General features: G+C 37.7%; 1 protein-coding gene across 4 annotated transcripts in view; it reads left to right on the top strand.

Annotated features, from left to right (window-relative positions):
- Nucleotides 1–14,548, top strand: part of SEC24D (SEC24 homolog D, COPII coat complex component) — a 117,402-nt gene that overhangs the window by 33,288 nt on the left and 69,566 nt on the right. For all 4 annotated transcript variants that reach the window (XM_033215113.1, XM_033215116.1, XM_033215115.1 and 1 more), the window contains exon 8: nucleotides 7,946–8,073. In XM_033215113.1, coding sequence (XP_033071004.1) covers nucleotides 7,946–8,073 — 128 coding nt within the window. The remainder of the gene's footprint in view (nucleotides 1–7,945; nucleotides 8,074–14,548) is intronic.

The raw sequence follows: 14,548 nt of genomic DNA, 5'->3' as shown, positions 1-14,548 counted from the left end.
CAGTTCTCCATTAATCCCTCAAGTACTAAGAGGGTGCTATCAACTGAATTTTATTCTCTGTGTATAGAAGTCTGGAGAGTTTTCGGTGAGGTACAGAGCAATATATCTGCTTAAAACAATTATTTATTTTAATTTATGGGTTTAAATTAGTTTATACCCTACTTTGGTTTAATTTATTCACTATGTTGGAAAGCTGGCACAAGCAGAGCAGTAAGGAATTAGACTCTTTGAGATGTCAGCAGACCTGGTTCTAGCCCCAACAACATTTTCTAAGCAGATCTTTTTAACATTTTGGGTTCTGTTTTCCCACATGTAAACTGGGAAGAGGAGAAGCTGAGCTGCATCTCTACTGTTCCATACCTCTCAGCTCAAGAATATATTACCATATTGTTCACGACAAGTTAAAAATATAACTCGATGAAATCTGATGTCTGAGATTCTGAATATACCATTTTAATGAATCGTGTACTCAATCCTAGAAGCATAACATCAGTATACAAACAAGTATTTTGTCTCATCCCAGAGTTGTTGAGCTAGCCAAGCTCTAGTTGGGGATCCTCTCTCTATCCTCTGTGCCGCCTTCGGAGCTAAGCTTATAGAGCGGATAGTACAGTGAGGTAGAAAGAGGTTTGATTGGGAGAATTCAGACTCCACTCCTTACTGCCCAAGTGAGCTTTGTCCATTTCACCTCTCTCTCAACCGCAGCATCACCCTCAGTAATATGTGGAGACTCAGACTGGCCCTGCAGAGCCAATGTGAGAATTAGAGGTGACTGTGTGCATGAGTCTTTGTGTGTGTGTGTGTGTGTGTGTGTGTGTGTATGCACGCACACACATAAGTATGCTTATATGTGTATAGAGGGCTCAATACACAGAAGGGTTTCATGTAAATTATAGGTGTTGTAGATAGTAATATTAGAACAATTCAGATGACTTCATTTATTATTCTAAAAATAATTTGTTCTTCTCGGCCTTTTGGCTAAGATCAAGTGTAAAAATAATTTGTTTCTTCCTCATTACTTACAGAACCCATTCCAACTAGTTAGATGAGTTTATATTTGTAAAGCATTTAGGGCTTGGTAGATAATAGGTTGAGCTATATGAAATTGTTGATTTTTTTCCTATCACTGTGACCCATAAAAGTGGCAATTTAATTTCAACCTAATGATAAGTGTTATATAAGTGTTTTAGTATCTATTTATTTTATTTAATATTTAAAATAAATATAAAACATTATTTGGGGCTTTTTCTAACCTAAAGAATTTTCCTGACCAGCCTCATCTCCCACCTATTTCTTTCTTTACAACTGCCTTCATATAGCGAACTCATCCTCTTTCTCCTCATGCTTCTGATTTTCACATTGTACTGTTTTCTGTGCAGCAGCCCGAGGATGGTTTTTTGTTTACCACTGTATCCTTAGAAATTCATCTGGTATCTAGAACATACCAGTTGACCAATATTTATCAGACCCATGTACTTGGAATATATGGCTTTCACCCCTTTATTTGGGAAACATTTAGTTCTTTCCAACTTCCAAACTCAATTTAAATTTTCTTTTTGAAGTCTTCTCCAGTGTCTTTTCCCGTAATACTTCATATATATTTCACCCCATCACATTAAATTTTACTGTGGTTTAGATAAGTCTCTCCCACAAATCTTTGAGCTATCTGGGATCAGAATTCCACTTGTTCAGAACTTCACTCATTCATGTGTACATCCAGAAAATGTTTGTTCAGTACCTATTATGTGCCAGGCCTCTATGCTAAACCTGAGGTTAATAATATAATCAAAATATACAAATTAACATTATTATAGCTAATAGTTGCAGGTACTTAGTATGTATCAAGACCATTTTCTAACCACTTTATATGGAATAATTCATTTAATCCACCTGTAATGTTATGAGATAGACATTAATATCATTCTCGTATTACAGAGTGGAAAACTGAGGCACAGAATGCTTAGGTTAATTTACCTAAGAAATGTAGCTAGTAGGAGGCAAAGCTAGAATTTGAACTCAAGCATTCTGATGCAAGTGCCTGTGTTCTTAACTTCACTGCCTCTATTCAGAAATAAAAGACACGGCTCTTTTTTTATATGAGTGAACAATCTGGCAAGGAAAAAGAGATAACTAAATATTAATTCAGTGAGATAAATGTTATAATAGAAAGATAAACAACATGTTGCCATGGGAACTTAAATGTGAGGTCACCAACCAGATAACTGACCCAGCCTGTCTTGCTCGAGGCGGGGACACCCACACTGTGTCTTCAACAAGCAAGTGTAACCCACAAGACTAGGGAGGTGGGGGGAGGGGAGGGTTGCCAGGCAGAGGAGGTGAATGTGCTAAAGTATCATAGTGGGAGAGAGCATAGTACATGTCAAGTAACAGCATGTGCATAGGTTTTTGTTTTTTGAGGGACTTGTGGGTAGTTTTTAAATTGTGGTCAAATCTATATATATAACATAAAATTTATTATTTTAACAATTTTTAAGTGTACAATTCAGTGGCCTTAATTACATTCACAACGTGCAACCAAATCATTCTTATTACTTGTTTCTAGAACTTTAAAAACAAATCATCCCACCCTGAAACTCTGTACCCATTAAACAATAACTCCCCATTCTTCCACCCTACCCATCCCCTGGTAGACTCTATTCTAGGTTCTATGTCTTTGAGTTTGCCTACTCTGGGCGCCTCATTTGAGTGAATCATGCAGTATTTGCCCTTTTCTGTCTGGTTTATTTTACTTAATATTTTCAAGGTTCATCTACCTTGTAGCATATATCAGAATTTCATTCCTTTTTAAGGCTGCATAACATTCCATTTTTTATACATACCACATTTTGTTTTCCATTCATCTGTTGAAGGACATTTGGGTTGTTTCCACCTTTTGGCTATTGTGAGGAATGCTGCTGTGAATATTTATGTACAAGTATCTGTGTGAGCCCCTGCTTTCATTTCTTTGGAGTATATACTGTACCTAGAAGTGAAATTGCTGGATCATATAGTATGGAAAGAGTACGAGGGAAGGAGTGGGTGAGCAGGCAGGACTAGTAAGGTGGCAGGGTTTCAGTCATTGTTCTCTCTCCTTAGCCTGCAGTCTAACCCTTGGCAAGAGGAGAGAGCTGCCTAGGTATGAAGCCCCAAAATTGGCCCAGTCATACCCTTTTGCTATGAAGCCCCTTTGTCTGACCTGGCTTATTTGCCAATAGTAATAAGCTTTTTAGGATGTAGCTCAAGATTCTCAGACATGTACAGACATTCACAGATATAAGCAGAACACAGAGTTGGAAGGAACCTTGGACTTTCTTTGCTCAGCTCTCTCACTTTACAGATGTAAGGGTAAGGCCCAGGGAGGTTAAGTGGCTTGCCCAAGGCCGTACAGCTGGTTAGGATCAGAGCCAATAAAGAAAAGTTTAAAATATTCTTAAACTTTAAAATATTACTCCTTTGCCTTTGGCTCCAGGATCTTATTTTAAGATTCCACTTGTCCTTTGGTTCCCATCCTTTAAGACCCTGTTCAATGACCTCATCCTTTGTGTAGTCAGTTCTGGTCTAAGTGACAGAGTCATTGTCTCCCTTCTTCTATTTCTTAATCTATTTGCTCTTCTGTGATGCTTACCATGCTATGTTGCAATGATCTATTTTTACTGTCACTCTTTCCAACTAGATTGCGAAGCCAGAGACTTCACTCTATTCTGTTTCTAAGCCCTTGCCTGGAGTTTAGCTTAGTAAACGTTTGTGGAATGAATTTGTTGAATGTTTTCAGTAAAATTATCCCATAATGCTCTTTATTAAGCACTCAAAAAGTTTCAAGTCGTAGTTCCTGAGGTTGCTAAATTATCCACGGTAGCCAGACTTTTTATGCCCCACTGTCGTATACCTGTTTATAAAAACAAATTCTCAATTGCTTTTTCAAATTTTATTCTTTATGTACATTATCTTCCTGAACGAAGCATTTGTTTAGTCACCTTCAGAGCTCATTCATTTATGCATGTTTCACTATCGAAAAATAAACCCTTTAAGGGTAACAATTATCCAGCTTCAATATTTTATTGGTAATTCTAAGGAATATAATTGAGTGCAATGGAAAATTAAAATAAACTTTAAAATACTTTTAAAATTCTTAGTTCATCATCTATATAACATTGTGTGATGATGATAATAAGGAAAGTTTTGTTTAAATATGAAACAAACACTATTAAGCGTTCAAGTGTATTTACATTTATTAATATTACCTAAGAGTTCCTTTACTTTTATTCCTGCTGCCAAAAATCTGGTTTCCTCCTCTATTACTGCTAACCTGGGCTCTTAAAGCAATGGACCAGTTTACCTGTCTCTATTCTTTTTCTGTTCCTAGAAGCTATCTAACTTTGGGCAGATTGATTTTCTTCAATTACTTATTTGATCATTTTACCTTTGCCAAAAAAAAAGTTCTGGTTGGTTGGTTGGTTGGTTGGTGGTGGTGGTGGTTTTTTTTTTTCTCCCTTGCTAAAACAATGCCACTGTTGCCCATGGGCAGACAGGGTTGGTCTCAACTCTCATCCAGCATTCCAGGCCTTGGCGACCTGGACTTAATTTTTCTGGGATGTTGTAGAAAATTATAATTTGTTCTAATCCCACTTTTGCCACTTACTAACTCTGACTTTTGGAAAGTCACATAACCTCCCGGTGTCTCAGTTTCCTCCACAGTAAAGTGGATTATAAATATATTAATCCATAGAGTTATCGTGGGGCTAAATGAGTTTACATGTAACAGCCTTAGAATTATGTCTAGCACATTGGCTGCTATTATTATTATTATCCTTGTTGTTAGTACTATATCTTCCCCTTCTCTCAGATGCTCTGCAGTCCAGCCCAAGGACTGGATTTAGCCTGCAGTCATGTTAATTTGTCCTACACAGTAATTTCTTTTGTTTCTGTTTGAATTAATTGTCATTATTTAAAAATCAGAGTACATTATATAAAAATCCAGATTTCTAGTTTGTCCTAAAATCTGTGAAATCTGGCACTAGTAGCTTGGAAATGAGCAGAATAAAAGCTTTCTTAAGTCCGACCTTCCATTCATTTCAGGCCTGCATCTGTGCAGCAAAACATGGCCAGAGAAAGGCTCACAACCCCGCCGCAACCTCTATTTAAACTCAGGACCATAAACTTCCCAACACACTCTATTTCCCAAGTCTTTGCACTTTTCCAGTCTCCTTAGTGACTATTTCACACTTTTTCAAACCTGCATTACCTTCTCTCGCATCTTTCTTTTAGCTGCTTTACATCCTCCTTTCAGAAAGGAAATTCTGTGTACCCCACCACCACATGGACCCCCAATCTCAATGCATCCTCCCACTGTGCCCGCCTGCATTTGGCCCTCGGTGAGCAATCTGTGCTCCAGCCGAAAGCCAGTCTCTCTCCCTGTGCACTACTCAAGTATACATTTCCACAGTAAGTCTCCCCTCTTACTCTTAAATCATCAGTATTTTTCTTTCTACAGAATGATTCCCATCTTTTTTTTAAAAAAAAAGCCTTCTCCCATCTTAAAATATAAAAATGTTTTCTTGATCCACTTCCCTTACCAGCTAGCATTCTTTTCTTTCCACCCCTCTACAGCAAAACTTAAAAGGACTATTGCCAATTCTTCTCCTTCTGTTATCTCTTAAACTCTGAACAGATTTTCCCTCAGCATTCCACCAAAACTGCCTCTTTTGGATCTCCAGCAGCACCATCTGGCACAGATGATCATGCCTCCGCATGAAATACATCCTACACTTCACTTCAGGACGCTAGGCTCCTCGTTTCATCCTTCTCAGTCCTTTGGCTGCTTTCTCCTCCTTCTCTGACCTCCTTATCTTGGAGGACCCCAGGGTTCAGTACTTGGTCATCTTTTCTTCTTTGGCCATAATTATTCCCGTGGTGGTTTTATCCTGGTTTCATGGTTTCAGATACCATCTCTATATGCTAAGAATTCCCAAATGTGTATCTCCAGCCCGGACTTCAGCCCAGTCTCCAGATGTACATATCTAATTGTCTACTCAGCATTGCTGTTCGACTGTGTAATAGATTTCCCAAATTGGACATGTCCCAGACTAGATTCCTTATCTCCACCCACACACCTGTTAAAACATCCCTTCCCTTCCTGCAGCCTTTCCTTTGTCAGTTGATGGCAATTTTATGCTTCTGGTTTCTCAGGCCAGCAACCTTAGAGTCATTCTTGACCATCATGCTCTCTCACACCTCACATCTTCACACCTTATATGCCCTTTAACAAATAAGTCACTGTACCTTCGAAATATCCAGAATTTAGCCACATCTCAACACTTCTACTGCTGTCGGGCTAGTACTGCAACAGCCTCCACATGGTCTCCCTGGTTCTACTCTTCCCCACTGCAATCCATTCTGAAAATGCAGGCAGAGGAACCTACATTACAGCATGACACTCCTCTGCTCTAAAACCATCAGTGGTTCCTCATTTCTTTGGGAGAAAAGCCAGAGGGCTTAAAATGGTCTCAAGAGTCTACCTCATCTGGCCTGTTGCTTCGCTGAACTCCACACCAGTTGATGCCCACCACAGTGGCTCCATTCCAGCTCCATGGGCCTCCTGCTGTCCCTCTACTCCGGGCGTGTTCTTCCCCAGATACCCACTTGGGTAAATCGCTTGCCTCCGGTGACTCTTTGCTTGGATGTTACCTTTTAAATAAGGTCTACCTTGTAAGTACTTAAAATTGCAAGCTGCCTCCCACTTCCTGGTACCCCTTCACTAGATATGCTTTTTTATTTTATTTTTTTGAGACGGAGTCTCGCTTTATCGCCCAGGCTGGAGTGCGGTGGCACCATCTCAGCTCACTGCAAGCTCCGCCTCCTGGGTTCACGCCATTCTCCTGCCTCAGCCTCCGAATAGCTGGGACTACAGACACGCACCACCACGCCCGGCTAATTTTTTGTATTTTTAGTAGAGACAGGGTTTCACCGTGTTAGCCAGGATGGTCTCGATCTTCTGACCTCGTGATCCGCCCGCCTCGGCTCCCAAAGTGCTGGGATTACAGGCGTAAGCCACCGCGCCCGGCTAGATTTGCTTTTTTCACAGCATTTATCACCTTCTAGTATCCTATATAATGTACTTTTATTAGGCGTAATATTCATTATCTGTGTCCTCTGCAAGAACATAAGTTCTGCAAGCACCTAGGACAGGGCCTGAAATGTCGTAGACACTCAGTGAACATTTGATTGATGATTACATTTTTTAAGTCATAATATTTTATTTCAAAATTTATTTTAGACAAGTTATTCTAGTGATAAAAATATTCTTTATGTCTTAGATATTGTTTTAACACTCAGATATGCCACGAAGTAAAGATATTTGGTCAAGAAGCCTAACATCTATTAAAAATAGATTAGGGTGTTTTTGAAAATAATACTTCTATTACAAGTAGAATTTTCATTTCTAAATTCAATTTCCAAATTTAGAAAAAAATAGTCAAATGGAATCATATTTGACAAAGTATCACTTGCTAATATGAAATGGTATAGAAATGCTTACCTTTCCCATAAGCAAATAGAAGAGGATGAAGAAGAAATGACTGTGATTCAAAAATTTTGTTCTTTCATATTTGTGTGTCTTTGTTTAATTTTTTCCATTGAATCTAAATACCTCTCAAATCTATAGTAATGCTATATTAAGACTGCTTATGGAAAATAATAGTAACTAAGATACTTACATCTTTGCAGTAGGATTCAGAGTATTTTTATTTTGTAAGAAATTACAGTGTACCTAGAATATAGATTGTAGAATTGCACAATACTACTTTTTAAAAAAACAAATCTTGAAGAGAGTTTTACAAATAAGAAATAATGCAATGCGTTATCTAGAAGTACCTTTATAAATATTTGAATATCTTAGGGAAAGTTTTTTTCTAAATAAATTTTAACTGTATCCTTTTGAATGTTTCAGGAAATGCCAGTCCTCGATTCATCCGTTGTACAACATACTGTTTTCCATGCACGTCAGATATGGCTAAGCAAGCTCAGATTCCATTAGCTGCTGTCATCAAACCCTTTGCCACCATTCCTTCAAATGAGGTAAGAATGATATATAATAGCAATTCAACAATTTATCAATTCCAAAATTACTCTTTTCTTACAGTTTTCTTGTATGTTATTCCATCATATAATCAGGAAACTGGAATATATTTTTATAATGCAAAGCATCTAGTGATTGAATTCATCAGGAAAACAAATAGTCCAACAAGCTATGGTTTTTGGCCTCCTGTACACCAAATACAGATGGACTAAGTCAGTTTTTGGCTTATTGTGGTAATGCACATATATGCAGAAAATATAGAGTGTCCCACGGTAAAAGTATCATGACTTGTCATGAGGCCCTGATACCCTAGTTTAGAGCCCTTACATTATGAGTGTTCTGTTGAGGGAAGACGATAGATCCTATAGTCCTTGATCTATTAGAGCAGATCTTACTACATCTGCTTTAATTATCGCTGGGCCAGGATACTCATCAACTCCTACTTAAAGGTTAGAAAGCATGGGGTAGATAAATCTGTATATATTGGTTTGAAAATATGTGCGCAACATATAGTTGAGTGGGAAAAAAAGATAAGTGGTTTACATTGAAAATCTGCAGTTTTGTTGCCAGTGGGTATTTGATCTAGGCTTCCAGAAATAACCCAGTTCCAACCTACACGGCTGCCATTCCTTCTTTTGATGCCCCTGAATGGTGGATGCCCACATGCGCACAGAAACACAGGCACTGTAGCAGAGCAAGTCACACAGGGGAAGAAAAGCTTGACTTCCAGCTGGAGCTGTGACCATTACCCATTGCAGTATCCCAGTAAGCTAGGGCAAACCACAGATTCCTCTTGCTGCACTAAAGGCTGGAGCCCCAGTATTCCCTCCCCGCATGAACCTCAGTCTTGGATCTAATGAGGTAGGCTGATCTAATGCACACCTAGCAGCATCTGAGCAAGAGGCAGAGCATCTGCAAGAGAAAACAGATTCGTTCCCTTTCTTGGGCTCACCACACCAGCTGGTATGGAGGGTAAAGCAGTGTGGGGAAGGGGAGGAGGAAGCTGTGGTGAGTGGGGCTTACTTTATATCCTGTGAGGGAAAGAAGAGAGAAAAGAGAGATGTGTGATGTGTGCAGTGGCTTTCATACCCTTTGGGATCTTCACTCACTGTCCTTATGAATGTAGTGTAGTCCTGCTAACACTTCTTTTAGGGAGTAGAGTGAACTGGCTTAGAGTAGGTCATGGGAGAGGCATTGAACTGTTTTTAGAAGCCAAACTGACATGTGGTATGGTTTCATATTTGTAAATCAAGATGTACATTCAGTATTTGCTTTACATATTTTAACCATAATCTCTTCCATGATGGTTCTAGAAATTTAATATACTATTTATAAATACCTCATTAAACTCACTATGCTTAGTATGAATGTGGTAGACCAATATGTATTGACAAAGAGATGACACTATGTACAATGAATGCATTTTAAATAATAACTTAACTAGAAATACTTTCAAAGCTATTTTCAACATTTTGTTTTGAAAGTTTTCAAACATACAGAAAATCTAAAAGGATTTCATAGTGGACACCTACATCCCTGCCACCTAGATATTACCATTAGCATGTAACTATACTTGTTTTGTCACATATATGATGTTCATCTGTCCATCAACCTATCTTTTTTCTTTTGATGCATTTTAAAGTAAATTACAGATATTTAGACACTTCACTCTAAATACTCCAGAATGCACATCATTAACTAGTGTTCAAAATTTGCTTGCAGATTATTTTCTCATTTGAGGCCAAGTTCATTAACAATAAAAATGTACATGTCTTAAGTGAACATTTATTGAGTTTTGACAATTGTATGTACCTATGTAGCCCAGACACCTATCAAAACATAGAACATAATTGCCACCCCAGAAAGTTATCTCATGTCATTTCCTAGGCAACCCCCACCCCTTCACGTAACCTTCCTTCCCTGGCAGCCACAATTATGATTGTTTTCTGTGATAGATTTGTTTAGCCTATTCTAGCACTTCATGTAAATAGAATCATAACGTATGCACTATTGTACGAAGGTTCTCTTACTCAGCATAATGTTTTAAGAGCCATTATGATGTTGCATGTATCAATAGTCTGTTTCTTTTTTATTGCTGAATAGTAATTCATTGTGTGAATATACTGTTACACGCTGGTCTCCTATAAGAGGTTTTAGGCTGGGCGTGGTGGCTCGCACCTGTAATCCCAGCACTTTGGAAGGCGAAGGCGGGTGGATCACCTGAAGTCAGGAGTTTGAGACTGGCCTGACCAAGATTACGCGACAATCTTGGCTCACAATACTGGCGACAGAGGGAGACTCTGTCTCAAAATAAAAAAAGAGTTTTTATAGACTGACTTCATGTGCAGGTATCCATAACAGTATGTAGTATGTAGTATTGGTCTTTTCTTTTGAAAGAGTCAGATGCTGTACTTTTAAATAAGTAAAACATAAACAATCAAAAGATGAAAAGGGTATACAATGAAAAATAGGCCTCTGCCTACCTCTGCCTCCTCCCCTTTCATACAACCCTTACCTGTTCTTTGTGATTCCTCTAGAAATCAAATATGCATATAACAACATAAAAGTATCTATCCTTTTAAAAAAAAAAAGTATGTAAATGTAAATGATAGAGTGGTACACACATTGTTCTGTACTTCTTAAAATTAATATCTCTGGCACTGATTTCATATTATTGCCTACAGAGCTACCTCTTTTAAAACAGCTGGGTAATATATTAATATGAGAAGCATTATTATAACTATACATACAAAATCAATTTTGAGATGCATACAGATGTCAAAAATGTGAAACCATTATGAATCCTAAAATTGAGGAAATGTATTGCCATCAGTGTGCCTAGAAGAACCATCCCCACAGCTTCTCTCAGGGGGATGGGATTGCTACACATGTGCAGCCTCTGACTTATTTATTCCTTTGCTATCTGAACCTTATCAAAGACATCTTTTATTTTCATAAACAGAAGATAATATTTCTACCTTGACGGAAACCTGCAGCCTATCTAAATAGCAAAATATCATAGGAAGCAATTCTATTGTGTATCTGTATTGTGGATACATGAGATTTCTGCCCATGAATAGTGTCAGTTTTGGCTGCACCTCATTAGTGGCAATAAGTTTGCATGGTTTTCAGCTATCTACTAGCAAAACCCCCCTCCCTGCCCCTTCCTCGTGATAAAGCTGACCCAGGTCAAATATGCATGAAACAGAAAAAAACTCAGAGTTTGGAACCTTCTTCTTGTTATCGTCACTTAGTATTAACAACAAAATTATTCACTAATATCTTCTGGAAAATAAAGTCTGGCATTTCATGTTTTTGTCGCTGTTGAAAAACATCTTTCAAACATTAGTTTAAGCTTTCTCAAAAATGTGTATATGCATTTTAAACATAAACTGAGTGGGCATGGTTTCTATTTTCCAAAGTTGTTTGTTTTAACCAAATACTACCTACCCACCAACATAAGATCTTTTTTTAGTAAGGACTTGTGCTGCATTTTCATCTCTGTGCTTTCCAAAGTATTAAACAGAAGAGGCTAGAGTGGTAACTTATTTCTGGAATCTGACTTAGGGAGAAGCTCTACCTGTGAAAATAACTCACTCTATTCCTTTAATGTTGTTGGAGACTCTGAATACTGACCATGTAAATGTATTTGACAGTACTGTTTTCTCCACTCAGGCTCTCTCTACACAAAGCCCTTTCTTTTCCCCTAGACATTCAAGAATAGAATTACTCTGAATATATTTGAGAATTACTTTCCCTTATATAGCAGTGCTTCCTGGTTTGAATGAAGACACTCTCTATGTAAAGAGTACTTTTAATAAATTTATTTGTCGAAATAGACTTAGAAGTCAAAAAATAAGGACTGTGAAAGGGATACTGCCACACCAGGAAGAAGTTCCTCAGGGGCATGTGCTCAAAAGTGTCTTCCTTTTTGGGCATGTAGCTGGACCTAAACTTGGAGAGCTACCAACATAAGGGAATTATTGCTGCCCTACTACATCAGCTAGCTAGATACAAGTCTGTATACTACCAAGTGTTTGGCCTTCTTGACAGATTCTCTCCTCTTTTGGCTTCCATGATACCATCTTGGTGTAATTTTTCCTACATCACAGGCAGGGAACATTTAAGTTCCCTTTATTGTTTTCCTGATCTCTAATTTGGGGGTTCATCAAGGCTTGAGCTTGGGATCTTCTTTCTGCTCTCCTTAGATACCCTGTCCCCTCCGAAGACTAAGTATCTGTAACAGCTGCTGCTGCTACTGATGGGAATAATAACAGTAAAAATTTATAATAAGCAAAATTATAAGTTTTAAAAATATTTGTTTATTTACTTAATTCTCACATTAATCTACTTATTATCCCCATTTTACATATAAGTAAACTGAGGCACAGAGTTAGATAACAAACTTAAGGTCAACAGCTGCTAAATAGCAGAGCTAGGATGCAAACCCACACAGACTCTGGTGTCTAAAGTACTCTAAAGCACAGCGCTGTTACTTTTATTCATTCGTTTTTACATTTTCAGTCCCATACTCACATATCCAAATGCCTCTCTGAAATCTTTCCTTGGATGCCTCATAGAAACCTCAAACTTAACATGTCCAAAAATGATTTTCTGATCTCTGCACCCCAAACCTGTTTATTTTTCCACATATCAGTAAGTGGCACTATCGTTTAATTGTGTGAGGCAAACATCAAAAACTAAACAGTTATAGTTAAGTAGTAACAGAAAATGAGGGATATGCTGATTTTAGATATTTATAATCCATAATCAGGGAAATAACAGTTTAAAAGTATCTTTTCTAAGCAAATGTATTACATGAACACTGTTATTCTACATATAAAATCATCCTTAATTATTTTCCTCTACTATAAATGATTTATTTTGGGGTTAGTAAAATTTTAGGATATGTTTGCTTATCCAGTATTGCCATCATTAGTGCAATTTTAAAATCTTTCCTTGGAGATAATCTGCTTTGGCATCTACCAAAGTATTTATTTAGTACAGTGTTTTTTAAAGTTGGTTCCATTGTTTGACAGGTTTCAACATTTATAAGTGTGCTATTGTGTTAGCAACAGCCTATAAAAATAAACCTAACCCAAGCAGTTTGGACGAGAGGATGTTCCTTATGAACATTTGCTTTGGAGATGTTTGCTATTTCCAGGGGCATATCTATGTTGTCACTGTTTAAATTTCGTATTCCTTACCGTATGTTTTAATTTTTTATGTCTTTTAAGTGAAACCCATCCCTACAGTCAGTATAATTAACTGTAAGGTATATATTTTTAGCAAAAGTAATTGGTTATGCTGTAAACCCTTTTGTTTAGTAAGCTGTGTTTTAATTTTTGATGCTGTATTTTAGGAACTGAGGTAGTATGGTATAGAAGTTCAGTGCAAAAGGATTGAAGATTATAACTAATTTAATTTTGCATTTTTTTCTCTAAAATAGGAAATGTTTATCTTTTGGACAAGTGCATAGTCTAATTATACATGCAATTAAGTAATTTCACCTATATAACAGATGGTAGAAGCTTGTACTCCATCTGTGACTAGATTCAGGAATATCTGTGTGTAGTTTTTGGTTATAAATGGATATAATAGTCAAAGTAATTTCCTTGCTTATTGAATTAGCAAGGATAAACTGTCATCCAAGACTCAACATTTCAGTTGAGTTTTAATCCCTTACTTACTCTGTGCTAGGAACTCTGCTGAACTTTAGGGATTTGGAAAACAAGAAAAACAAGACCGGTTACTCTTGCCTAGGACTTCTGAAAAATTTTCCCTTATGCAGCTAGCTTTCGTACAATGTGAAAAAGGCTCTGATGGGGATAGCTTCATTGTTATATGGAGCTTAGTTTCAGGGAAAGTTTTACCTGAATTATGACTTAACAAATAAATAAGGACTTTGTCCTATTAATAAATGCTGTTTAGGCCGGGTGCAGTGGCTCACGCCTGTAATCCCAGCACTTTGGGAGGCTGAGGCGGGTGGATCTCGAGGTCAGGAGATCAAGACCATCCTGGCTAACACGTGAAACCCCATCTCTACTAAAAATACAAAAAATTAGCTGGGCATGGTGGCACGTGCCTGTAGTCCCAGCTACTTGGGAGGCTGAGGCAGGAGAATCACTTGAACTCGGGAGCAGGAGGTTGCAGTGAGTGAGTTTGAGCCACTGCACTCCAGCCTGGGCAACAGAGTAAGACTCCATCTCAATAAATAAATAAATACATGCTGTTTAAATCTTTCTTGTTAATGATTGTTTATATATTGATTCTGTAGGTCTAAAGAAGGTATCGTTGTGGGGGAAAAAGGAATGGATGTCAAGGAACTAATTAATGGAATTAACAAGAAAGGAAAATTCTGTTAGAGAATAAGCCCAACACCAGTGCGTTATGTCAATGATGGTCTTTACATCTATCACCTGCAAAACGAATTGCTGGTTATACATTTGACTTTTCAGCTAATCTTGCTTGCAT

This window comes from Trachypithecus francoisi, unplaced genomic scaffold, assembly GCF_009764315.1.
Source record: "Trachypithecus francoisi isolate TF-2019V2 unplaced genomic scaffold, Tfra_2.0 Lachesis_group1, whole genome shotgun sequence".
NCBI lineage: Eukaryota > Metazoa > Chordata > Mammalia > Primates > Cercopithecidae > Trachypithecus > Trachypithecus francoisi.
This window is presented reverse-complemented; position numbering and strand designations above follow the sequence as displayed.